Source organism: Gavialis gangeticus, unplaced genomic scaffold, assembly GCF_001723915.1.
Source record: "Gavialis gangeticus isolate Ggan-Ray unplaced genomic scaffold, GavGan_comp1, whole genome shotgun sequence".
NCBI classification, from domain to species: domain Eukaryota; kingdom Metazoa; phylum Chordata; order Crocodylia; family Gavialidae; genus Gavialis; species Gavialis gangeticus.
In genome coordinates, this window is record NW_017729033.1 from 13,592,296 (window position 1) to 13,618,043 (window position 25,748).

Here is a 25,748-nt window from a genome sequence, read left to right on the forward strand (position 1 = left end):
GAGCAAGTGGGGGTGGGGCGTGTGAGCCCTGCAGTGGGGGTGGTAGCCTCTATGAGGGCCTCTTGGCCCCTGTGGGGGTGCTGGGGCCCTTGTGGGGGGCAGCAAAACATACAGGTATTTCACTTCATGATGACAATAGAGACAGTGGTACACTTCCAAATTGTTTTAACACTGTAGATATATCAATGAAACATTGCTCAGCTGATCGTTATATCTTTGTCTCTTGCTTTCTCTCTATTTATAGTGGTCTTTTGTTTTGGAGGAACATGGATTTTGGGGTATTTTACAGAGTAACTTTGGGATGTTTTTATCAGAGATTTTTCAGTTTTCAAATAGGGAACACCAGAATTCCTGCTAGGGAGGCCCGTGGCAGGACCTTGCCTGCTCAGAGCTGGCACCTTGGACCCAGCTGGAGGTGGCAGATTTCCTGGCTAGCTGGGGCCAAGAGGACATGCTTTGACAGTTCAAAGCAGGCCACCACACTGGGAACATCTTCTGGGCAATAGCTGACCAGATGGCCAGGCAGGGGCACACATGGCAGTAGTGCTGCACAAAGGCCAACTTTGCTTCCACGGTCTGCTGGAAGCTGGCCCAGAGGGGCAGATGCCTTTGCTGGCTGTGCAGTCTGCATCTGGGTCTGGTAGGTGTGCAGCAGGTCACAGCCAGGCAGCAGCCCCCACTGCCAGACTGCTGCAGTAGGTAGAGGGTGCAGGGAGCATTTCAGGGCTACTTCAGCAGTCCAGCTGACACAAAGGGTAGTGTCCCCAGGTACCAATTGGCTGGGCCCCAGAAACCCTGAGAGCAAGTAGAATTGAGCTACTTGACAGGGCAGCTTTTTGTACTGATGGGGCTAGGACAGGGCAGCTCTTTGTACTGATGGGGACAGCACAGGTGCTGGCCCTAGGCCGCAGATCCAGGAGGAACCAAGCAGGGTTATTTTGCCCCAAGTAGCACAGCTTGCCCCACACCAAAGTGCATGTCCGCGCACATGCGCCGAGGCAAAAAGCCTTGGTTTAAATTTGCACCGCTTCTGTTTGAGCTGCTGCAAGTGCACATGCCTGCATGTGTGGATATGCCTATTGGGGGCAGACTGAGTGGTGGTAGCATTCACCCCCTGGGTTCCTCAGTTGCACCAGCACAACAGCTCTAGCAGCCCTGCTGACCTGTCCTGTTAGTTACCACTTGGGCAGTTCTGCATTAACCAACTGCTTGTCTGTTATGGTATTGCTCTCTTCCCTCCTTTTACCTATGGCATGCTGTGGGGCGGTACTGGTATTTTAGTTATGTGCCTTGTATGAAGGGGTTAGAACTGATGACTGGAGAATCCTTGAGTAAATGGTTGCTTGGAGCTGGAGCTGCAAGGGCTGCTGGAGGTCCTGTTCTGCACTGATATAAAAGATGACCTCTTGCAGTCAGTGTTCATAGTGGAGCTTGGAAAGCTACTCTTTGCCAGGCTAACTGTTAGCATTTCGAAAAGGTGAGGTTGATTTGTTTTTTAGGGAAATATTTTGATACTCATGGTAATATCAAATCGCTGAGAGAGAATAATAGCCAGCAAAGCAGACTTTATAAAATTCAGTGTGTGTGTGTGCGCGCGCGCGCACTGTTTATTTTAAAAAGAAAAATCAGAATTAAAAAGAAATGTTATAGGCTTGTTTTAAACAGTATATTCAGTCTGAGATTTTAACAACCTGTGTTAAGAAACTTATTTTATTTAAATTGAAAGATATTTAAACAGCTCATTTGCTTTCCAAGTTTGAAAGAACATCAGATCATTAAAGGGGAAGTTAGTGATATGTGTCAAGATTCAGCATTTGAAGCAACTGATAGCTTTTGATAGTTGCCTCTCCCACTGAGAGAATCCTTCTTTTCATTTGAGTGTTCTGCTAGTTCAGTTTTTTGATTGATTCATTCTAATATAAGAAACTGATTAGAAATCAAGCCCTTTCTACTTTCTTCAGCTCCCAACTAAGAATAAAAACTAGACGTGAGAGGAAATAACTGTCCAACTCTAAAATCATGAAGAACAGAGACCAAGAGCAGTTGATGCAATTTGCAAACAATAGTTGATGCATCTTCCATTTGACAAATAGCTTAGAAATCGATCCATAAAACAATTTTAAAATGGATTTTGCATTTTTATGGGAAAATTCTTTTTCCCATCCAAATGTCACTTCATGCATAAAACACGCTAAAATAATAATAGTCTAGTAACTGACATGTTAGATTGCTAAACATGGGAGAGAAGACTTCTAAAGTTAACTGGAGATGCTACCTCATGTCTTGGGCTTGATTTCTTGTTTCCATTCCTTAAGCCACCAAGTGTTGGAGCCCCAAGGAGATGGTACACTTATGCCTACTCAGATCTTGGGGAATGACTGCCATCACTCAATTCCTTCAGCTTGGAAGTGGATTAAAAACTCTGGAGAGTCATTATGTCTCTGGAGAACATAAGAGTATCTGAGTAGGTGACTGAAGCATAAATTAAATCTCATCAAAGCATGTGTGTTGAGCTAATAGCTGCTGTTATTCAGTGTTGTAAAAACTGGATTTTACATGTATGTTTGTAACATTGTTGCTTTTTTTGTCATGTATTATAATTGTAATGCCTTTGTCTTTTATTCCCACTCAGGTAAAAAATGTATGCGAATGTAGGAGTAAGCTGATTGCACAGTTCTGGAAATTGCACATGACTTCAAAGAGGTGCCCAAACTGCAAGTAAGTGCAACTGGAGACAAAGCAAGTAGTTTTATGGAATTGTGTCTTGTGAAGTGAATAGTTAGTTTTATGTACACTGGTGACTTAACACTGATTTTTCACCTTTTTCTTTCTTTTGCTTTTAAGAGCTAAAAGATCACTGGTTCGAAAAGAGCATAACAGCAAGTTGACAGTTACCTATCCTACTGCGGTACGTCAGAAGTCAGGCAAGGAGGCCATCGTGGAACAGCCAGCAAGTAAAGCATTTTATTTTGTGCAGATAATCTTACACTTGTATTCTTCACTGTGTTTAAAGCTCACTGTGGTTTAAGATCCACTACAATAGGTAATTTGCACTTGTGCAGCTTCACATGAAAATGAGATCTGTTGTTTGCTGGGAGGGAGACTGGGACATGAAAAATATTACCTTTTAATCTGAGTTTTAGCCAAAAAGTTTCCTTTAATACATCTGGCTAACTTTGGAGACCAAAAGATTTCCCAGAAGAGAGATGAAAATTGACACCCAGAGATTCAGGTTAATTTTGTCCGTGAAAAAATATTAATCTTTTTTGTTGTAGTACAAAAAATGGTGTTTCTGCAAAAGTGTGGCTAAGTCAGTAATTAAGCAAGTGCAGTGGAATTCTGTCTATGGTAGTTAACTCAGCTGAAAGGGCATCTCACCTTTACAGCCAGGGACTGAAAGGTCTGTCATCTTTACCAAAGCTGCAAGTAGATTGTTACTCCATTGTATTGGATCTATGAACCTCACTGGAAACCTAATATGTTTGTTTGCCTGTGGTAGTCCACTAGATCTCTTCCCCCTTTTAAGTGTTAGAATGTACCATGCACCTATCTGTACTTCATAATGTGTGCGTGTCAAACTTGGTTTTTTTTCAATTCTGTTGCCTAGTGAGTGTCATGGCCAGGGATCCGGGTTTTCTGTTTGCTGTGGAAAAATGCTAATTTTTCTCCTTTAAAGAGGGGAGAAAAGATTTCTGTGTCTACAGCAGGGCATGGGGCTTAGGGCTGCAGTTTAGCAGGACCAGCTCCAGGCAGGAGCTGCTGCCTCAGCCCAGTGGGCAGGACCCAGCATGGGAGGGAGTGCAGTGTCATGGCTGCCAAGATGAGGCATCCCCTGCCCACCCAACAGCAGCAGGGGGGCACAATTCTGCTCCTTCCTGCACTGGGTGCTGCCCACTGGGCAGCCCGGAGGTGGCACTGGTGGTGGTAGTGATGGTGGCAGGGAGGAACTGCAGGGGAGCCCAGATGTGGACTCCAGGTGGCTGCAGCAAGAAGGGCCTAGCAGTGGCAAGGGGGAGGCAGCCACTTTTTCCTCTGCCTAGCAGCAGTTTCTGCCCATTTGCTGCTGCCACTCATCATACACAGGTGGTCCAGGGTAGGCATGGGGCAGTCCAGGATCATGGCTGCATGTGTCGGTCCCGGCTGGTCCGCTCTGGCTTGGGAGAGTCTGGAACGGTTGCAGGGTGCGCTGGAGCCAGGGCTGTATTCTCAGCTGCTGCTAGTAGTAGTGACAGGGAAGAGTTGCAGTGCACGTGGGCTCCAGGCTGTTGTTGGGAAGAATGGGTGGAGGGTTGCTGATCTGCCTGTGGCAGCTCCGCAGAACTGCCTGTGTGCTCCGTGGGCCTGAATAATTGCCTGTCCCTGCTGTAGATGCAGCAGGTTGTGCTAAATCAGTTGTAATTTTTGAGGATTTCCACTTTTCGGTTCCTTTCTTTGATAGAAATGGGCAAAATTTGACTTTCACAATTACAGTGAGCAAAAGGTTTATTTCATAATAATCTTTGTTTTCCCTCCCAATTTCTCAGCCATAGATGAGTCTCATATGGGGAAAAGAGGCTACATGACGCCTATCAGTGCCAAAGAACATGTTACAGCTCTGTGGAAGAATGAAGGTAACTATTAGACCAAATTTATTTTGACTATCTCAGTGGTTAGCAAAAAGATATCTTAGTATGTCATTTATCACTCTCTTTTTCTTTACATCCCTATCCAACTTTAGGTCTGCATGTTCTCATCGCGTAACTTTCTCTGCTGTGAACTCCTTATCAAATTTACACTTTTTCCCAAAATGTGCCTTGCATCCAGATGCAGATAGATTTTGCAACAGAGGGGCTATATCCTGTGATGGTGGAGGGCTAGACTGACCTATTGCCTGATACCAAATGGTGGTCCCTACAGCACTTGCTCAGTGTTAGCAGAAGGGTTGTTCTGGATTTCCATAATTTCAACACATTACAAACCACCAAACTACCTATTAGTAATTTTTCCTGATGCTTTTCTGGGGTAGGGGTGGCAGGAGGGGCAGGATGCAGGGGGAGGAATGGGGCAAAAATTTGGGGAGCGGAGGAATGGGGCAAAAGTTTGACTTGCTTCTGGTCTGGCACTTCCATTTTCCCCTTTGGAGATTTGCCATCAGCTAAGGATAGTCAGCCTTCATGTGGTAGATGTCTTTGTTAAATTGCTAAAGGTTCTGAATTCCTAATGGGTAAGAAGGCTTTAATTCTGTACAGTATCGCTTCTTTCTTAAAAAAATATTGGGATTTGGCTGGTGTGTTATAATAAGTTAAAGGCAATGCACTGAAAAATGAGAGGGTGGGGAAAGATAGGCAGTTGTCTCAGTTCTTGAATCCTGTCCATCTGTGTTTTGAGTAAAGTAGGGATCATCTGGAAAAAATGTATGGGGTCATGCAGTTGATTCTGGCTGATGGGTGAAAAGATGTGACACACACACTCCGTCTCCCCTCCCGCCCCAACCCTTCCTCTTCCTACTTCTTCACTTAGAGCCATAATAAATAAATTAAAAAAAAAAAAAAAAAGTATAGTAAAGAGAACTACAAATGTTTCCCATGTTTTAGCTGCTTGTATATTTTTGTAATAGAACAGATTTTCTACTGTACTACCTAAAACCTATCCAAGAATGAAGTTCTGTTCTTCTAGACCAGGGGTGGGCAAAATACAGCCCACAGGCTGGATCTGGTCTGCCAGCTGACTGGATCTGGCTCACGGCTTTGCCCACAGCGCTCTGTGTGGGGCTAAGCCCCACCCGCTCCTGCTGGCGCAGCATGTGCCATGTTCCAGACTGTGCCTGCTGGCCCAGGCCCCAACCAGCAGAGCTGTTCCCTCTGCCCTCCTGCCCAGAGTGGTGCAGGAGGAGGAGCCACCGCTGGAGGCAAGGGGAGTAGAGCAGCACCTGGTCAGCTGCAGCCACACTGGGAGCAGCCCCACCAGAAGCTGTGTGTGCTGGTTGGGGCCTGGGCCGGCAGGGCTGTTCTGCTCCCCTCGCCTCCAGTGGTGGCTCCTGCTCCTGCCCCTGCTGCACTGCTTTGGGTCTGGGGGGAAGCTTCAGCTAGGTGGCTTTTGCTTCAGTGCATGGGACTTTAGCTTCTGGCTGCCTTTGACCCACTGCACCCGCCTGGCTTCTGCTTCTGAACACTGCTCTCCACCTGCCCAAAGCCCCATAGGGAGTTTTGGTGAGTTGCGCAGAGAGCGAGGGATGCTGACCCAGCACACGTCAGCTCATCAAAACTCCCTACGTGTTCCTTGGGCCCAAAATAATTGGCCACCCCTGTTTTAGACATTTGTACAAACCTGCAGTAATAGGCTATCCCTGCCCTAACAGACTCAGTCTAATTAGACAAGACATATTGGGAAATAAGCAAGGAGGGGATTAGCTAGGGTATGCAAAATATGGCCCATGGGCTGAATGTGGCCTGCTGAGAGATTTTTATCCAGCCCATGGAGGGTTCCTTGACTCCACCTGGCCCAGCACAGGGGGCCACCCCACAGTGGCACATCAGACTGGTCCTGTCCTGCCATCCTTAGGCACGTGGCAGAGCAGAGGCGGTGCTGTGGCTGGTTTTTCTAGCTAGCTGCTGCTGCCAGTCTGCCCTGCTGCTGCTGCTTGGGGCACTGGACGGCAATCGTAGGTGGGGTCTCCATAGAGACTGGCTAAGAACCGCAGTGGGCAGGGCACACTTGGCTGGGTAGATGGGACAGGGAGCAGCATCCAGGAACAGTATGGGCGGGTGGGGACTGGGATCCTGGAGCCAGGTTCTGGGGTGGAGGCACAATCCACTCCCCACATGTCCCCACAATGGGTGCTGGTTCCATAGGCAGGGGCTGGCTGCTGCTGGCAGAACTGGCATCCTTTGCAGCGATGCAGGGAGTGCATCATGCTTCTACCCTGGGCCCTGACTCCACACTCTCACCCCCCTGCAGCCCCAGTCCCTGCCAGTCCATCCTGCTCCTGGGCGCACTGCTCTCCACCTGCCCGCAGCCTTATCCCATCTGCCCAGACAAGCGTGCCCTGCCCGTGGGAGTCCAGGGCTGGTTTCCATGGAGACTCCACTTTATCCGGTGCCCTTGTCAGTATGGGGTGGATGCCCTGGGCTGGCTAGGATCAGTTGTCCCCCTAGCCTGCAACAGCTCACTGAAACTCCTTCAGTGGCCCTCCAGCCCAAGTAGCTTATCTTGGGGGTAGGCAGTTAAATAGGGAGGTGAAAGAGCTCTGGAAGGGAAGGGAGGTAGTTGGGAGGGGGTAGGGAAGAACAAGGTAAAGGTCAGTTGTGGGGTGGAACTGCTGAGGTAAGGAAGGGCAAAAAAGGATGGTTGTAACAGAAAAGTCCCCCTCGAAATTGTTGCATCACAGTTCGCTATCTTTGGGCATTTGTGCCTTGTCCTGAAGGGCTCACTGGTACCCAGGGGTCTCTTCCTTGTTTGGAACTGTCCAGTGAAATCTGACTTTGGTCCTAATTTAGGCTTTGGAGCATTACCATGTTATAAATATTTTATTAAAGGGAATCATGTAACTAAGAGCGATAGTATAAAGTAGCCTCTCTTCAAGGGGAAATAAATTAGAGATATGGATTTGGCCTAAATTCTAGTGTTTCTTTATAATGTTTTCTTAAGTAGGTTGGAGGTTTTTGAGGGAGGAGAGCTGGTTTTGTTGTGGGCGGAGGATGTAATGTGTGTCTAGCAGGGACTGTGTATATGAGATGGGATGAAGGGGAGAAGAGACTATCCCAGGAAGCAGACTGACATCTATTCTGTTCAGGCATCTCTTCAGAGAGATGCCTTGAAAAACCACATAGGATGTTATTAAAATGAAATAATACCAGCTAGAAAAGTTTACTGTTGGCTCTGGTAGCAACTAGTAGGAGCCCTAGAAAATGCAGTTTTAAAAAGTCCCAGGAATAATGACTAACAAATGGACTGACTGGAAAATAAATCATTTTAGTAATCTGTACGATGAAAGCTGTCAACGTTCTCGATATAGTTAACCCAATGACATACCTTTATTTAATCTCCAAAAGTAGTTGTGGGTTTTTGTGCCTGAAATATTATAATCCCAGTGCAACTCATATTGCTTCTTTGATTGCACTTTTTAGGTTTCTTTCTGAGTCACCTCTTTTCGGGTCTGGAAGTTGGTGAGAATTCAGGATTCAGTCCTGATATGTTCTTCCTTGATCTCGTTATGGTTCCACCTTCAAGGTAATAGTATTTTTCTGTCAAATTTTGCACATATTGGAGTTATTACTGCATTTTGTTTGCAGATGTGGAGATTCAAAATGTATAGATACTAGTCTGTTAAAATACTTTAACAACATGGTTTGGAAAAAATTGGAGTAAATAATAAATGAAGGTGTACTTTCCCCAGGCTCCTTAGGAAAGCCACTGAAGGATTGAAAAAATATTTAAAATAAACCTAAATCTTCTTGAAAAATATTCCTAACTGTTTCAGTAACTATATACAGTATGTGCTGGTTTGTACCAGTAGAACTTCTTGCAAAAGGAGTGATGTTTTAATAAGCTTGTCAGTGTTGTATGTAAAATTAATGTGAATGCTGTTAGTTCACACTGGTTATTTCTAATACAGTGAAGATCAGTGGTGGGGATGGGGGAGAGGATGGCAGGATTGTTTCCCATGGGTTCCGAGTGTATAACAAATGTCATCTGCTATAGATATCGTCCTGTGAATCGCCTGGGAGACCAGATGTTCACAAATGGTCAGACGGTAAATTTGCAGGCTGTTATGAAAGATGTCCAGATGATAAGGAAGCTTTTGGCTTTCATGGCTCAGGAACAAAGTCAATCAATAAAAATTGGAGAGAATGAAGTCCAGGAGGTAAGAGCTGCTGCATGCTTGTTTTTTTTTTTTCACTTGACTTGCTTGGGCAAAAGTTCCAAGCAGGTGGCTTCTGCTGGAACTTTTTTTTTTAAAGATCACCAACTGGACTGGCAGGTCATTTATGATTAGAAAGGCTCTCCCTGGACAGGTTTCTGCACCATTTTCCATCATCTTGCTGCTGTAAGAAAGCAGTTATTCAGCCTGCTATGTCCTGCATTCATTAGAAAACAAGTATTTAGCATGCTTTGGATTCAATGGGTTGCCAGCACTAGAGAACAAAATCTTCCATGTGGCAAAGTTTCTCATAGAGTATAAACTTTTCCCACACCTCACTGCTAACCTGTAGGACATAAGACCACCACTGTGGATAAGCAAGCAGACACGCATCGAAAGCCTGCTAGTACCAATTATTGTTACTGCTTTTTAGTAGCCAAGCTGATAAAAGTGTTATTTGGTAACAGCATTCAGTCACTACTGATATGAGCTGTATTTTTATGGCTAATGCAGAAGTGAAACACTCCATATGCCATTACCAGACCAAGGAGTCTTCTGGCCCCCCATTGTTTTCAGTTCACTCGTACTGAGCCTTGCAGGCGGATAGCTGAGAGTCTTATACTACTGTGTGGATTGGCCTGTGAGCTGTTTTGGCTTGTCTGCACGGGGAACTGATTGACTGTAGTTTACAATGTGTAAGCTACTCTGTACTAACTTCCTATGTGGACACTTAGTTTCCTAGGGGAGTGCTTGTCAAAGTGAAGCCAGTGGTTCACAACCTTTTAAATCCCATGGTCCACTTACAGCTTCACAGCTCAGCTGCCCTTCTGCAGCCAGCTCTACCCATAACCCCATGCACGGCCCTGCTGTCTACCTCCCGCATCTTCCTCTTGCAGGATGTGCTCTAGGAACTCCCTATTGTGCGTGCATGCGTGCATTAGCTCCCAAATGGAAGTAGCAGAGCCGCCCGCAGTTCCAGCCTAAGGAGAGGTGACATCTGCTTCTTCCAGATCAGGAGAGAAGGCGTATGTAGCAGCCTTAGCCTGATAATTTGTGCTCTGAGAATGTTTCGAAGGGAAGAAAGAGTCAGCTGCCTTCCCCGTATCCACTGTTGTGGCCCACCTGCATGCATCTTTGCGTTGTTGGCTGAGAACAACTGACTCAAGTGTTCTCATGGGGAGATGGTGCTGTATTATCTGGTGAACAGAAAATTTGCAACCTAGTGTACTACAGACTTACTTCCAAGCTAGACAGGGTGCTATTGTGGAACACCCAACAGTTGTACAGAGGTACAGGAAACCCTTGGTATTCGGGTTCAGCAGTCGCAGTTTCAAATATTCATGAATGCTGAACCCGCATTTTAAATATACTTTAAACACTTACCAGAGCTCCTCAGGAGCTCTGCACTTGCTGCTGCCGGGCTCCCACTGCCGCTGGAGCTGTGTCCCCCCCTCCAGCCCCAGGGGCATTACATTTATGAATGCAGTGCCCTATTCCCAGATTTTGCCGTTTGCGGGGATCACGGGAACGTATCCCCCGCGAATGGCGAGGGTCGCCTGTACTTCCTTCCCTAGACCTAAGTACCTTATGTAATAGCTTCATCCCATCCTTTGGAGTCTTATTCAGTCATTTTCCTTTTATTATTTTTAAATATTTATGTGTAACACTCATGTTGCTATAGCATTTAGGTCCTGCTCTGTTGGCACAAACATAAATTCCCATGTGGGATCAAATACCAGTGTTTATGAGTCTCTGTCAAACTTGGGCCATCTTGCGTTTCTCTCCCTTTGCTAAGAAACCTTCCTACCATTACTTGGGAGAGAGACTTCCCCATTCCAGTTGGAAACCTGCTGAGCCTAAAGGTCAGACTCAGAATAAACCCTGATCTGATGGAGTGCCTCTCTCTAGACATAGTCCATATTTACTGTAGAGTAGCATGTTTTTAGCATCTCTCTGATATAGGTGTTTATTGTCAGTTATGATAAATCTTTTGATTTACGTCCTTAAAAAAAAACAACACACACCTTCTTGGTGGGCATGCCCTTTGAATTTCACCACTAGATGGAGCTGCGTTCTTGGATCTTTGAGAAAGTTTCCAGCCACATCAATTATATCTTACGATCAGGGTGCAGACTGTTGCACCATTTTTTTTTATATGATATGGGATTTTTGATCCAAAGACTATGGGCTCTTCTCTAAAACGTGACTTCCTTAGCAGTACAGTAGTCTTTAGTACCTTGCTGAGTCTCTCATTTAGTGGTTGACCCAGATGAAAGACTAGTAGTACTGACGCAGTTATCCACTTTCTACTCCTTGTCACATGTACAGTAATTGTTATTTTCCTCAAAGGTCACCTATTCAGGTGCTAAGCAGCTAGTGCTGCTTATTTTGTGGGATTTCACAACAGACCAGTGTAAGAGCATATGTTACAATAATTACATATAATACTAATATCATTAAGAGCATATGTTGTAATATTCGTACAATAACATCTTAAAATAACACTTATTTACCTAGACGCAGGAATTATGGTTGGTGATTATCAATTGTTGGACTAACTGCGTGGGTGGGGTGAACTCAGACAAGCTTTTCAGTATGGTGCATTCTTCAATTCTGAGAAGAAAGCAGGCACAGCGAGAAGATTTAAAAACAATTTTAATCTTTTAATCTTAATCCTAAAACTGCTTTTAATCTTTCACAGTGCCTGCTTTTTCTTCAGACCTGAAGAATTCACTATATCCAAAAGCTTGTTAGTCCATCCCAACCATGCCATTAGTCCAGTAAAAAATAATTGCCAACAAAAATCCTTGCTTCTTGCATGCTTCATGAACCATGATGGCTACAGCATCATTCCAACACTACTATTTGCTTTCTTAGCTATTTCTCAGGTAACTAATTAGACAGCAATTTAGCTGCACGTTATTTGGGAGCCTAGTGGCTGAAACAAGATTGATAAAATAGGAGTTAATTTTTTCCCCCTTTACCTTCTTTAAACACAAGCTTGCATTTTATATTTTCCCAGGAGATAAATGAGCCGTTGGAACCACTGGACCATTCCATCCTGGCAACAATCCCGGGACAAAGCACTGCAGATAAACTCTACAATATTTGGGTTCGCCTTCAGAGCCACGTCAATATTGTATTTGATAGTGACATGGACAAACTAATTTCAGACAAATACCCTGGCATCCGTCAGGTGAGCATGAGAGGAAGTCTCCCATTCCTTAGACGTTGTATGGAAAGAGGTAGCTATAGAGGCAAGAATAGAACGGGAGAGGGAGAGAACATGGAGTAATTGTGGTAACTTCATAGGCATGTTAATACCTGTATCTGTCCCACATGTATGCTGCCTCAAAGAACCCAATATGTGACACCCACATTTTATGGTTTTATCATTCTTTTCACGTCTGTTTTCCAAGATACTGGAGAAGAAGGAAGGTCTGTTCCGCAAACACATGATGGGAAAACGTGTGGATTACGCTGCTCGGTCGGTCATTTGCCCCGACATGTACATCGGCACGAATGAGATTGGCATCCCCATGGTAAGGGACAACAAAGTAACAAGTATTTTCAGTGCAAGCCAGGGGACTGGGCTGAGGGTGTAGTATTTTTGACTACTAGTATAGTTTGCAAAGGTGCAATTTGTAATTCACTGACTACCTTGATGACTTGTCCCTGGAGCCCTACAAAATAGATTTCCCCCAACACATTCACTGATTCTTAACAGGGGTATTATAATGAAATAAATAAATAGATGAAGGGGAAAGAATCTGTCAGATGTAATAAATATTCCCTTCAGGAAAGACCTTAGATGGAGAAGCACTAAATCAAGTCTGTGGTGGTCTAACAGTCGCCACCCACTAAGTAGAATTCAGCTACCATTTTTTTTTTTTGTGTGTGTTTGTTGTAATCATATACTGCGTCTTGTAACAGTAGTGACAGACCTTAAGGGAAGGTGCCAGATTTAGGTATTGGTAAAAGGCTGCTGTAATTCCTTCCTGAAAGACTTGGACTTGCAAAGAGGTCAACTTCTCCTGGGATTTCTGAAGGTCAGGAGGCTCTGCAAGTTACCGTCTCCGGGATTCTTGCCTGTTCATCCAGGCTAATGGGGAAGGGTGTTTCTAGGATTGAAGCCAAAACATAATTACATTCTAGAAAAATTATAGAGGAGGAATAGAAATGTTTGTTAGAAATTAAAATGCATTGCGTTGGCCATACATCTGGAATGTTGGCCATTCATTCTTCCTGCAGTTTCAAAATTGTACTTTCTGAATAGATGGTACCATTTTAAATCTAAATGTACCAACTGATTTTTTTTTTTCTTTTTTTTTTTTTCTTTTTTAGTGATTAAAATATAGCTGAGAAGGAAAGACTAGCTTTGATTTTACTGGAGCTGAAGGAGCACTATAAAAATAGTTTAGATGTCAGAAAAGTTTACTTGTATTTGTAACTTTTTTCCCCTGACATAGGTAGATCTAAATAAAACCTAGATAAAAGGCCAGATATTTTGGATCTTTTTGATGGAGAGTAGCTACACTAGTCTAATAGTAGGGATACTGGCTCCATGCTTTTTTTTTTTTTCTTTTGGGGAATAATATTTGACCAGTTGTTGATTGGTTAACATTTAGCAAAGCCATTTAGATGATTATACCTATTTTTCCCCCTCCCATTTAGGTGTTTGCTACAAAACTGACTTATCCTCAACCAGTAACTCCATGGAATATCAAAGAACTGAGGCAGGCTGTTATAAATGGTCCCAGTGTTCACCCTGGAGCCTCCATGGTCATTAACGAAGATGGGTCTCGCACGATTTTGAGCACAACCAGCCAGACACAGAGGGAATCCATAGCCAAGCAGCTCCTCACTCCTCCCACTGGTGCCCCAAAGTCAGCAATGAAAATAGTGAGTATTAAACAAACCCAACCCAGCAGGGTGGTGTTCTAAGAAACTTTCTTTGGTGGGAGAAAGGTAGTTACAAGGATGTGCTAGCATCCCGGTTCTCTGAGCCAGCTGAACCAAGGCATGATAAAGTCATAGATGCGTAGCTAAAATTTCCATTTCTTAGGTTAAGAATTATTTCTCCTTTCCTGAATTTGATTTCCCTTCTCTGTGTGTGTTTTTATGGCTCCCCACTTCTGTAAAAGTAGTGAATATCACATTTTCCTAATCTACTTCTCTTGAGGATGTCTAGGCAGATAGATAGCGTCCTTTTAGTTAGGCTTAGTGGTATAATGATAAAGGGCGTATTGGAGCTGCTGATGCTCAGTGCATCTTGGGATTGGGCCCCATGAGGGTAAAGACCAAACTTAACTTCAGGCCAGACAATAGTGATACGATGCAGGCAGTGTTGTCTATATGGCAAAAGCAAGACTGGGACTCTTGACATATCTATTTTCAGCTCTGCAGTTGATTAGCTGTCTGATCATGGTCAGCTTGTTAAACTTCCAAGCTGTTAAACCCCTATTAAAATGTTCCTCTATCTCATGGGTGCTGAGAAACTGAAATTTTTACAGAGTGTTTAGCTACTCGGATGAAAAGTGAACAGCAAGTTAATCTACCCTGGGTGGTGGTCAAGTAGACCCTTTGCTCTCTGCTGCTCCCCATCTTTTTCCCTGGCAGCCCTTTTTCCCCCCCTTTTCTTACTTTCAGACACTGCTCTCTCCGAGCACATGGAAGTGAAGAACAAATTTGAAAACAATAACCATGAAATTCAACATGGCTGTAGCAATTTGCGTATTATATCCATTAGTTCATCCAAAATTGATGTATGTTACCTTTTTTTGCCCTGAAACTGGTGCCAGTTTTAGCACAGGTACTCCATAAACACACTTTTGAGCAGCACTCTGGCACCTACTTATATGTAGTAGAAACTGCATGGTATTAGTCCAGGTCCAAAGCTTCCTCACTTCAGAAGCTCGTTATGAAGATTGTCCGAAGAGTTTAGAGCCAGTTGGCATCACATAACTGCTGAGTCTTTTACCATATAGTTCATTGGGCTGGGCCCCAGCAGTTGACAGCATGTCAAACCACGGTGACCCCACAGCTCAGGTCTGCTCAGTATACGTGTATTCCAGATACTGTGCCTGCCAACAAAGGAGTCCTATGCTAATTAGCCCCCACTCATCTCTAGAAGGTGTTCTTGTCAAGTCCTGAGATGCTTTAAAATTTATATGCAGATGTGGTGCAGGGCAACCTATGGAGCACAATCATGCAGCAGGCTGGGAAAGAGGGCAACAGTGATTCTGGGTGAATTATTTGGGGCCCTGTGTGGTGGTGATTGCCAGGCATTTAAGGCTGGCGAAGAATCAGAAATCACTGGGCATGGAAAGAAAGGCACAACTCAGCTGTGGGAGTGAAGATGAAGTTAAAATATATGCCATGTAGTGGCTGCTCATGGCTTGAAAAAGAGTTGCCGCTGACGGGGATTGCACTTAAAGGATACTACCATATGTCTTATTCAGATGGGCTGCACTATCCTTTTCTTGCTGTAGGTTTCCATCAGTATGTTTGCCCTATATGGGCTGTGTGTTTTATAGCCATGCTTAGTGTTGGCTACCTTCAGTCAGTTTCATAGCTGGTTTCCATTGCTGAGCACATGCTGCTTGTGGCAGCAGTTTAATGATAGACAGTGTGTTTAGTGAGATTTCCATATATGGGATTATAAGCTTAATGAGGAGCTTTTCCCCCATGCCAACTTGAGGAAATGTCTTGTAGTTGAGTAAAATTATGGCTCTTCCTGTAGTGTTTTCAATGACAGAAAAGCATCTGTGAATTAGAGCCTGAAAGTTGAACTTTTTTTTTTAATATTAGCTGAATATTATAATATTAGCTTTTTGAGAGAATTATCCTGGCACATGTCCGTGAGGGGCCAGCAGGGGAGATTATGCTTAGGGGCAACCAACACGGGTTCATTAGAGGCAGGTCCTGTCAGGATAACCTGGTGGCTTTCTACGACCAGGTCACCAAATCCTTAGATGCAGCTGTTGCGGTGGACGTAGGCTTTCTGAACTTTAGGAAGGCCTTCGACACTGTCCCTTACCCTGTTCTCATTAAAAAACTAGAAGACTGTGGCATCGATACCTACACAGTCAAATGGGTCACCAGCTGGCTGGAGGGCCACACCCAGAGGGTGATGGTGGACGGGTCCTTTTTGACCTGGAGGGATGTGGGCAGTGGGGTCCCCCAGGGCTTGGTCCTCGGGCCTGCACTGTTCAACATCTTCATCAGTGACTTGGACGAGGGGGTAAAAAGCACCCTGTTCAAATTTGCTGACGACACTAAGATGTGGGGGGAAGTGGGCGCTCTAGAAGGGAGGAATAGGCTGCAACTGGATCTAGACAGGTTACAGGGGTGGGCAGATGAGAACAGGATGGGATTCAACACTGACAAATGCAAGGTGATGCACCTGGGGAGGAAGAACCAGCACCAGACCTACAGGCTGGGGAACTCCCTTCTCATCAGTGCAGAGGCAGAAAAGGATCTTGGAGTCATTATTGATGCCAAAATGAACACGGGCCGACAATGTGGGGACGCAGTCAGGAAGGTCAACTGTACCATGTCATGCATCCAGAGATGCATCTCTAGCAGGTCCAAGGAGGTGATCCTCCCCCTCTATGCGGCACTGGTCAGGCCACAGCTGGAGTACTGCATCCAGTTCTGGGCACCGCACTTCAAGAGGGATGTGGACAACATGGAGAGGGTCCAGACGAGGGCCACTCGCATGATGAGGGGGCAGCAGGGCAGGCCCTACGAGGAGAGGCTACAGGTCCTGAACCTGTTCAGCCTCCACACGAGAAGGCTGAGGGGGGATCTAGTGGCCTGTTACAAACTAGTCGGGGGGACCAGAAGGCACTGGGGGAGTCCCTGTTCCCCTGAGCACTACTGGGAGGAACAAGGAATAACAGTCACAAGAGGGTAGATTCAGGCCAGATATCAGGAGACGCTACTTCACTGTCAGGGTGGCTAGGACCTGGAGCCAACTTCCAAGAGAAGTGGTGCTGGCTCCTACCCTGGGAGTCTTTAAAAGGAGGCTGGATAAACACCTTGCCGGGGTTGTTTGACCCCAGTACTCTTTCATGGCAGGGGGCTGAACTTGATGCTTAGGTCCTTTCCAACTCTACCTACTATGAAACTATGAATAGCTTGTTCTGTTGAAGCTATGAAAGATTAAAATGTGGGCCACCATATGTTTGTTGGAACTCCCAATGAGAGTCGGGGGCTCACAGAACTACTTTCATTTTATTGAGAGTGTATGTGTATAGTGCAAGGTCACTCCTAAATATAATTAGAGGTCCTGAGATTCTGAGAACCTTTACTGTTCTCGAATTAAAGGAAATTATTTTAAAATAGATCCAAGATAAATCCTAGGTACTAGCAGTTTTGCTAAATAGACACCAAAATCTGTCTTTAGTAACCTATAGACAGAATCCTAGGTCTTTGAGAAATCTCAATCTGAACCCAAGACGGTGATAAGATTTCAAATGATCCCTGACTAGGTTAACTGTGGAACAGATGCAAAGTGATTTTTCTTACACTTGGAAAAGTTCAAGTCTCTGCTCTGCCACAAACATTGGGCACATCACTTAGGGTGGTATCTAGGTTGGTCCACTAAGTGAATAAATGGGATTTGGGGCAGAATTTAAGTGCCAGAATTTCAGAAAGCCACCCAAAACAATGCTGATCCAGTGACCACTAAACCTGGGTGCCTAAATTCATTCGGTGCCAGTGTCTTAAATGGCAGTTTTGTTGGTGACGACAAAACTTGAGCTTCCTTGCATTTTCAGAAGTGATCCAGTCTGACCAGTTAGATGCCAAAGTTCTGCCTAAACTCCACTATAATCCAGAACAAACATGTACTAAACATGCTTAAACTTCACCCAAATTTCTTGACAGACCTAATCTAGCAGGCACTCTCTAAGGACACCTAACTCATACTGACCATAGTGAGTTTATAAGGAGCACAACAGCAAGCCATTCAAAATACGGCTGCTTGAAGAGGGGAAGGTGGTTCTGGTGGTAGTGTTAACTTTTTGTATAATGGCTTAGTAGTTACAGCACTAATCTAGGAAGTGGGAGACCCAGCTTCTAGGCCCTCAGCCAGTATAGATTCAAACCCATGCCTTGTGAAGGTGCTTTAACCATCATGCTTATTGAATAACTAGCCAATTACCCATCAGAAATGACAGGGAAGGGTGGGGTTTGGAGCAGCCTAGGACAGTGGCCTGCATCTAGCCCCATTCCCCCCCCCCACCTTCAGGGCTGGGACCACTTCCCCTTTCCCCCCTGCCACTTTGGGGCTGGGCCGCCTCACACCTCCGTGTGCTGGCCCTGTTCACTCCATCGTGCATGCCTGCAGGCCCGGGGGCATATGGCCAGCAGTGCTGTCCTTGCCCCCGCATCTTCTCCATTTTTGCGGCCTGCAGGGAGGAGGGTGGATGGGGCCAGCACTGCTGGCCTCATCCCTCCTCCATCTGCTCCATAGCTCCCACCTGCAGAGTTGGGGGGCTGGGGCCAGTGGTGCTGGCCTTGGTGTCAGTGGGGGGACAGGGCCAGCACTGCTGGCCCTTCCACTCTGTTGCCTGGTGGGGCTGGGGACAGAGGCCTGGGGCCAGGCCCACTTCCTCCACCCTTGCCCCTGCTGCTTTGGGGCCAGGACTACTCCCCCGCACCTGGGGGGCTGGTAGGGACAGAGCCCAGCATCCAGGACTGTGCCCCTACTCCCCTCATCTTGCCTGACCCTGTTTGCCCCCCTTGCCAAGAATCCCAACCCTGTTTCCCCTCCTCGTGCCAGTGCTGCCTCCACAGAGTGGGGGCGGGGTGCTCCCCATTTCCCACACTCCACCGCGGGGCCGGACCTGGCACCCCCCCCCGCTGCCGTTGTGGGGCCGGTGCTGGGTCCACCCCTCCCACCCTTCCTGCTGCTGTTGCGGGGCCCAGCGCGCCACCCCCCCCCATAGCCTCCATTTTGGGGCAGGCTAAGCCTGGCATGGCCCCTTGCCACCACTGCCACCTCCAAGGAGCAAGGGGTGTGCTTGCCTCCGCTCCGTCCCCTGTGTCACCACCATCATGGCAGCACTGTGCCGCGCCACCACATCCTGTCTGAACACTGTATTTGCACTCTGATTGGTTGTTTCCATTGGTTGTTATAGACAGACAGACAGACTGACTATAGCTTCTATAATATTAAAATTTGGGTGGGGGCACTCTCCACCTAAAGAATCTGGACCATGGTGAAGCCACAATGATGAGAATCATGAGACCAGAAAGAGAACAAATAAGAGGAAGCTTGACTTTGTAGCCTAGTGCCCTTGGCTGAAGAAGGGGCTATAGTCCAGTCCTTGTTCTGTGGACTGTTTGAAGTAGATGGTTGTGAGTTAAAACCCCCATGAATTATCTTTTTAAAAACTAGAACCTGAAGTCAGCAGGGAGGAGGGAGCCTACCAAGGCACCTGTGCCTAGAAAAGGTCATTTAGAGTGACTGGCGGTGTTTAATATGTCACATTCAGCCATATGCCTAAGCTTTCAGGAGGAGGGTGATTTCAGGAACACCCCTGCACTTAGTTTCCAATTGGCTGGATCTTGGTGGCTCGTTGGTCAGCATCTGGGCTCTTTGAATCACCCCCTGGAAATACCTGACTCTCCATTGCCTTTGCACCTAATTGGGTTCATTTGAACAACCATCCTAGCAGCAGATGCTTTTCTGTAGTCACCTAAGGGACCAATATGGATTTTGCCTTTTTGTGTGCTTCAGCTCTCTGTAAAATGGAGAGAGCAGTGTTCACTAGCTTATGGGGGAGCTGGAAAGCTAAATACACTCAAGTGTGAGACACTGACTGTGCAGTAATGTGCACCATAGAATTACATTAGATAGCTTGTATACAATACAGCTGGTTCTGGCTGAATTAAAATACCCCTGGAAAGTTCCTTAAGCAGGATAGTGAATATTGAGGATAATCAACTTTCCTTTCTACCATCCTCCTCCCACCCTGCTATTTCCATAAAGAAATGTTCTCTGCTTTCGTATGTACTTGGAGGTTTAGGGTCTCTTTCCAAGGCCCACACAAGAGCATGCATTCTAATAGTTATTCAGGGAAAAACTAGTGGTTTTTTGGGTTAGGAGAGGGCAGGGCTCAGGTATTAGTGGTTTGGCAACAGTTCTGAAATCTTCCAAGGTATTGCCAAGCCATGCTACAGGTGACGACAATCAAAAGTTCACTTCACGCTAAAGCACTATAATTTATATGCCTGAGATTTTACCATGTCGTTGGCTGTTGGTCCAACCCTTCCCACGTTCCACAGGGAAAGGTGGGAAAGGAAACCACCCAGCTTGCTCACAGGCCCTGTGACGCAAGTTAGAGATTGAAACCCTCACCAGACAGTCATTTGAGTCAGAGTTCAAGTATTTTCTTGATTTAATGTGATTTTTTTTTTTTTCTGTTTGCTTTCACCCCAAAGGGTGGGGACATCCCAGTGACCTTGGATTCCTTCTGTCATGGAACAAGTGGAGTTGTCTGTTATATACAGGAACTTTCAGAATTTCCTGTTGGCTTCTTGTGATTGAAGTGGCTAAGCAGTAAAACTTGAGTTCGCCATTGAAAAATAGGCTGAGCATAGCCCCAGTCAGGAAGGCACTTAGTGCCAAAATATAGCAAGCCGAACTTTATAGAGATTAGCTTATCTCCTGGAATTCTGAAGGCTGTTGAAACCTTAAAGTAACAAATGGTGAACACACAGTAAGTGTTTATAGTACAAGCAGTTTAATCATCAACAGCCCTGTTTATCAATAATCAATAAGACCTTTTTACTGACAGGGAAGGTGCAGCAGTGTTGGGTATTATGGTCAAGTTTGCATAATAAGTTGAGGTCAAAACTGAACTGAGAACTGGGGAGTCCCTGGTGTCCAGTCCTGCACTCTGTCCACACTGTCTTTTTCTAGGATGTGTGGAATGACAGTATTCTTGTGTTCTCACTTCTTTTCCTTTTGCATATGGTACAGTTTTGAAAGCTGCTTCTTTATGGCATGCAGAATAATAGTGGGGGGAAAAAACTGCTTTCATTCACACAGCTGCTTTTTAAATAACTTTTTCTTTAAATAGAAATATGTTCATGAATAACTAAATGACATTAAAACTCTCTCATAGGTCTGCCGCCATGTTAAAAATGGAGATGTCCTCTTACTGAACCGTCAGCCTACCCTTCATAGACCCTCTATCCAAGCCCACCGGGCTAGAATCCTGCCTGGAGAGAAGGTGCTGAGGCTTCACTATGCCAATTGCAAAGCCTACAATGCTGACTTTGACGGTGATGAAATGAATGCTCATTTTCCTCAGAGCGAATTGGGCCGAGCTGAAGCGTACACCTTAGCCTGCACTGATGAGCAGTATCTTGTTCCCAAGGTAAATAAACCCTCAGTGAAAGACATGATTCCTCCTTGCCTTTCCCACATGTTCCCAGGCAACATTCCTTCATTCTCCCATTTCTCTCCCAAAACCCAGCTGCTCCCCTTGGGAAAGAACATCCACCATCAGAACACTGTCCTCTTCTCCTGCTACTGGTCTTCCTTCCACTCTCTGGTGCAGGTCCTCACTGTTCACTCCTGCTTCCAGAAAATGGGTACCTTTGATCTTCCACTGTCTTTATATCTTTCCTTCTGACACCAGCTTTCTGCTCCTCTACTATTATAACCTGCTGCTTGTTTTGCTAAATGTCTTTTTGCATTCTTTGGGTCAGGGACAATAAACTGATGTGGGTGTAAGAGTCATGGACCATGGCTGCCTACTGTTACCAGTAAACTCTTCCCCCCACCCTTGACTTCCTTAACTTTATCCTTTTTTAAATGAGTTTTATGTTAACCATACCCTTTAAATCATAATGTTCAGGAGATAATTGGTGGAGGAAGAGAAGATATTACCATAAAGGACTCGCCCAGGACATTGGTGTTTTTTATACTTTTTAAAAATTGAACTAATTTTGTAATTTCTTCCAATCGCCTATTATTTGTATCCCTCAGGATGGCAAACCGCTGGCAGGTTTGATCCAGGACCACATGATCTCTGGTGCCAGTATGACGATTCGAGGCTGCTTTTTCACGAGGGAGCAGTATATGGAGCTGGTCTATCGAGGGCTCACAGACAAAAAAGGAAGAGTGAAAATTCTTCCACCTGCCATCATGAAACCACAACAGTTATGGACAGGAAAACAGGTAGTTAAAACTTCATTGGTTTATCTAGGATACAGATGGCTCGGAACTAAGTATAATATTATAATTTAAATTAGGATCAGCCAACGTTGCTGAAAAATGGGCTCAGTTGCAGGCAATGCATGCACACACGTGCTTTGTGACTATTTTTTCCTGCGTATGCCCAGTTCTGTTCCTTAAGGTTATCAGATTGGGAACTGCATTTTAGCTTTTACTCCTGACAGCGTTACACCATCATTTATGATGATGATTAGATATGTGATCTGAGGAAGGCCACAGAGAACTGGAATGGCTCCTTACTAACTTACTTTTTCTTGGATAGACAGTCTTGGAGGCGGTTTTTCATATATGTCCTGCTTCTGAAGATTTTTTTCTTATGCATTCTTCATACTTCAGTGTTCTCGGGTTGTCCACAGTAAATACAGTTACTCATGGTGGGACAAGGGTAGCTAAATTTAAATCTCCTAAATTTAAACTTGACAGGGAAAGTCTTATCTATTTTGGGGCATTTTTGCTGAAATCAAGAGTGGATCAGTGTAATATCAAATATACAGTATTAGAAGGATGGATATCTAGCCTTTCCAGAGGTCTGTAACCTTTTTCCAGTTGCTATGACCCACAGCATAATAGGGAAGGTACACTAGTGCTGATTGTTTTAGTATTCAGGCTTTCAACAATAGTCTCTGACCTGTGGCTTCATTAAAAATGTAATGACACTAGCACACAATGGTAAGGAAGTATGAAAAACAAAATACACTGTATAAAATAGAAATAAAATATCAAAATACTACAACATGCTGCAGTAATGCCACTGTAAACTACAGCATGTAAGAGTTGATTTCTGTAGATTAATACCATATATTCTTTTAATGTATAAAATCTTAAATAAAACTGAGGTTAGAATCGCAGCAGTATTGTTTTTCTCACAAATACTATGGCAGGACAGTAGGGGACACTACTGTGCTGAGCCACCTGCCTCACTGTGCCCGACCAAAACAATGCTTTGGGTGTCTCCCCTGGGGTGCCTACGTCCAGCTGACCCCCTTTCCAGAGCACACCCATAAGCCTGGGGTAATTGCTGCCACCTCCCTGGCTCTGGTCTCTGTTAGGGATGTTTTTAGGTACGACAGAATCGGATAATAATCATCCGAGCTCTGGTAGGAGCGAAAAGGCTTGTCCTTCCTCTCAAGCATTCACAGCTAGGTGTGGTGTAACAGATTAGTTTTTATTAATCAGAGAGAGGGAGATTGGGGAAGGAGTACAAGATAGAGTAGTAGAAACAGAATGGGCAAAACAGAATGGGCTTGTTGACCCTTTTAATGTGCAGCTAAAGATACATAACCCTAATTTACTGGCTACATTTTAGGGAAGCTACTTACATGTACATTCAGAGGATTCTGGAGGCCTGTGCTTCTGTTTTGTGTTTCCAAAATGCCTCCCTGGAGGAAGCCCCCAGACCAGGTGACCTGACCCTTAAATACCTTTTTTGACCTCATCACCTGGCTCCAACCAGAAGCAGGCAACCTCTAAAAACTGCTGTTGTAGACCAATCCTTTTAAAGATTGTCACTAACCCCTGGTGGAGTGATCAGTATCACAAAACTGATTCAGCAGGTCCCTTGGTGGGAAACTTAAGACAAAAGACTGGGACTCAGTAAGGTGGGGATGGGAGAAAGCAAAATACACAGCAACCCAGAGGCAGTCACAAAGGGATCTCTTCAAAAATCCCATCATTTTTTTCCTTTCTTTGCCATTTTTTAAAAGTGGGGGGCACCATCCACTTCTCAGCAAACAACAGCGTCAGCTTGGTGTGCTTCTGAAGGTAGTGGGTAACCAAGCAATATTCATGCCCTATAATAGATTTAAGACTGGTAGTTTTCTGGTGCTGGAAAACTATGCAACAAGGTAAAGGCTGAACAACAAGGATTTGTACAGTATGAATGGAGGTGCTCATAGTGATTTGAGGATCTAAAACGTTCATGGCTCCTGACAGTTGGTTAATCTTGTCTACTGTTTTCTTACAGGTTGTTTCTACGTTGTTAATAAACGTAATTCCAGAAAATCACATCCCACTGAATTTGTCCGGGAAAGCTCAGATTGGGGCAAAAGCCTGGGTGAAAGGGCCTGTGAACAGGATTCCTGGGCTGAATCTAGATTCAATGTGTGAATCTCAGGTACGATTGTGTGACTAAGTGGGTGCAGAGACTGTCCTGAATTTGTTGTTAAGCGCAGGAGAATCTTGTGAAGGAAAATAAAGTTCCTGCTCAGAATGGGTGGGTCTGGGAGCCAGTAAACACTTTACTTCTAGTCCAGGGCTTTCCTTTAACCTCTCTCTACTTGAGTTTTGTCTTTGTGTTGTTGTTTTTCAGTCTGGGGAAACTGAGCTGTCTTCTATGTGCTTGGAGGATGACTTATTAGTAAAGCACTTTCGAAAAGTATTAAGGAAGTGCTAAGGCCTGATTCACCAAAAGACTTGCACATGGAGACTTGAGAGTTACCCATGCCTAAGTTGTAGGTGCCCAGCTTCCAGAGTAGAAACTCTTAACCCTGAGTCAAGCCTTGGTATTCACAAAAGCAGTAAGCTTTTTTGATACCAGGTAAGGAGGGGAGTACCAAAGCCATATTACAAGAAACATCAGAAACAAGATGCGACATAACCTATGGTCTGAATCTGTCAGATCAGACCCCTTTGGACATAGGTGCAGAGGCAGCTAGTTCGAAGATCCCAGATGGGCAGGTACCTAAAGAACTTTACTGGCAAAAAGTTTGGGTACCTGAAGCCTTTCTGATACGCAAGTGGTTAGGTAGAGGTATTATGGTTCACATTCTTGGACTAGGCATCTAAATTCTATCCGGATCTCACTTGTCATTCTTAAGCGTTGTGGTAATTCTGACTTTTATTTTTAATAGTTTATTGCTGGAAGATATTAATCTCAAACTTTTTCTGTCTTAGTTGTTTTTTCCTCATGATCATGGTTTATTTTAAATTTGTACCAAAGAATTTGTAGTTGGAATCATGTCCTGCCCACAATCAAAATTGCTGTTCTTTAGTTGTTTAAATCTGTCATCTCATTCTGTCCACCAGGTTGTCATGAGAGAAGGGGAGTTACTTTGTGGGGTCTTGGACAAGGCACACTATGGCAGCTCTGCTTTTGGCCTGGTCCATTGTTGCTATGAGGTTTATGGTGGTGAAACCAGCGGCAAGGTGCTTACCTGTCTAGCTCGCCTCTTCACTGCCTACCTGCAACTCTACAGGGGATTTACAATGGGTGAGTGTAGCAAAAGCAAACTAGCCATCTTGCTGCTGTTAGTGTTCCTGAAGTATTAAGCTGAGATCAGTGTGTATAATAAAAAGAAAGAGTGCTATGGTATTATTTTCTACAGGGTGTTATGCCCTTGAATCTGACAGCTGTTCACTTGCATGATTTTTCTGTTTAGTGTGTGATTTCCTTTCTGACCACTAGAAAGAAATGATGTGCATCTCACTGAATTCTCTGTCTTCACTTTTGATGTGCTATGGCACAGGATTCTGGTACAACTTGGTTCTGATCAAAAACGTGTTTTTGTTTGTTTGTTTGTTTTTTTAAATGTACGTGAAAAAGAAAAAATAGCTACGTAGTAACTGAAGCTACTGACACGTTCAGAAATGCTAGCAAGAAAATCTTGCGTTTATTCTGTTTAGCTGTTAGATTAGGGATTTCTTTTGTGTCTC

At 44.8% G+C, this 25,748-nt stretch overlaps 1 protein-coding gene across 1 annotated transcript in view; it reads left to right on the forward strand.

Annotated features, from left to right (window-relative positions):
* POLR1A (RNA polymerase I subunit A) overlaps positions 1-25,748 on the forward strand; it is a 106,072-nt gene that overhangs the window by 17,072 nt on the left and 63,252 nt on the right. Inside the window, exons 5-16 of the mRNA XM_019525829.1 lie at positions 2,633-2,718; positions 2,845-2,954; positions 4,524-4,610; positions 8,106-8,208; positions 8,680-8,842; positions 11,862-12,035; positions 12,259-12,381; positions 13,514-13,741; positions 20,980-21,234; positions 21,849-22,040; positions 24,061-24,210; positions 25,122-25,305. Of these exons, the coding sequence (XP_019381374.1) occupies positions 2,633-2,718; positions 2,845-2,954; positions 4,524-4,610; positions 8,106-8,208; positions 8,680-8,842; positions 11,862-12,035; positions 12,259-12,381; positions 13,514-13,741; positions 20,980-21,234; positions 21,849-22,040; positions 24,061-24,210; positions 25,122-25,305 (1,855 nt within the window). The remainder of the gene's footprint in view (positions 1-2,632; positions 2,719-2,844; positions 2,955-4,523; positions 4,611-8,105; positions 8,209-8,679; positions 8,843-11,861; positions 12,036-12,258; positions 12,382-13,513; positions 13,742-20,979; positions 21,235-21,848; positions 22,041-24,060; positions 24,211-25,121; positions 25,306-25,748) is intronic.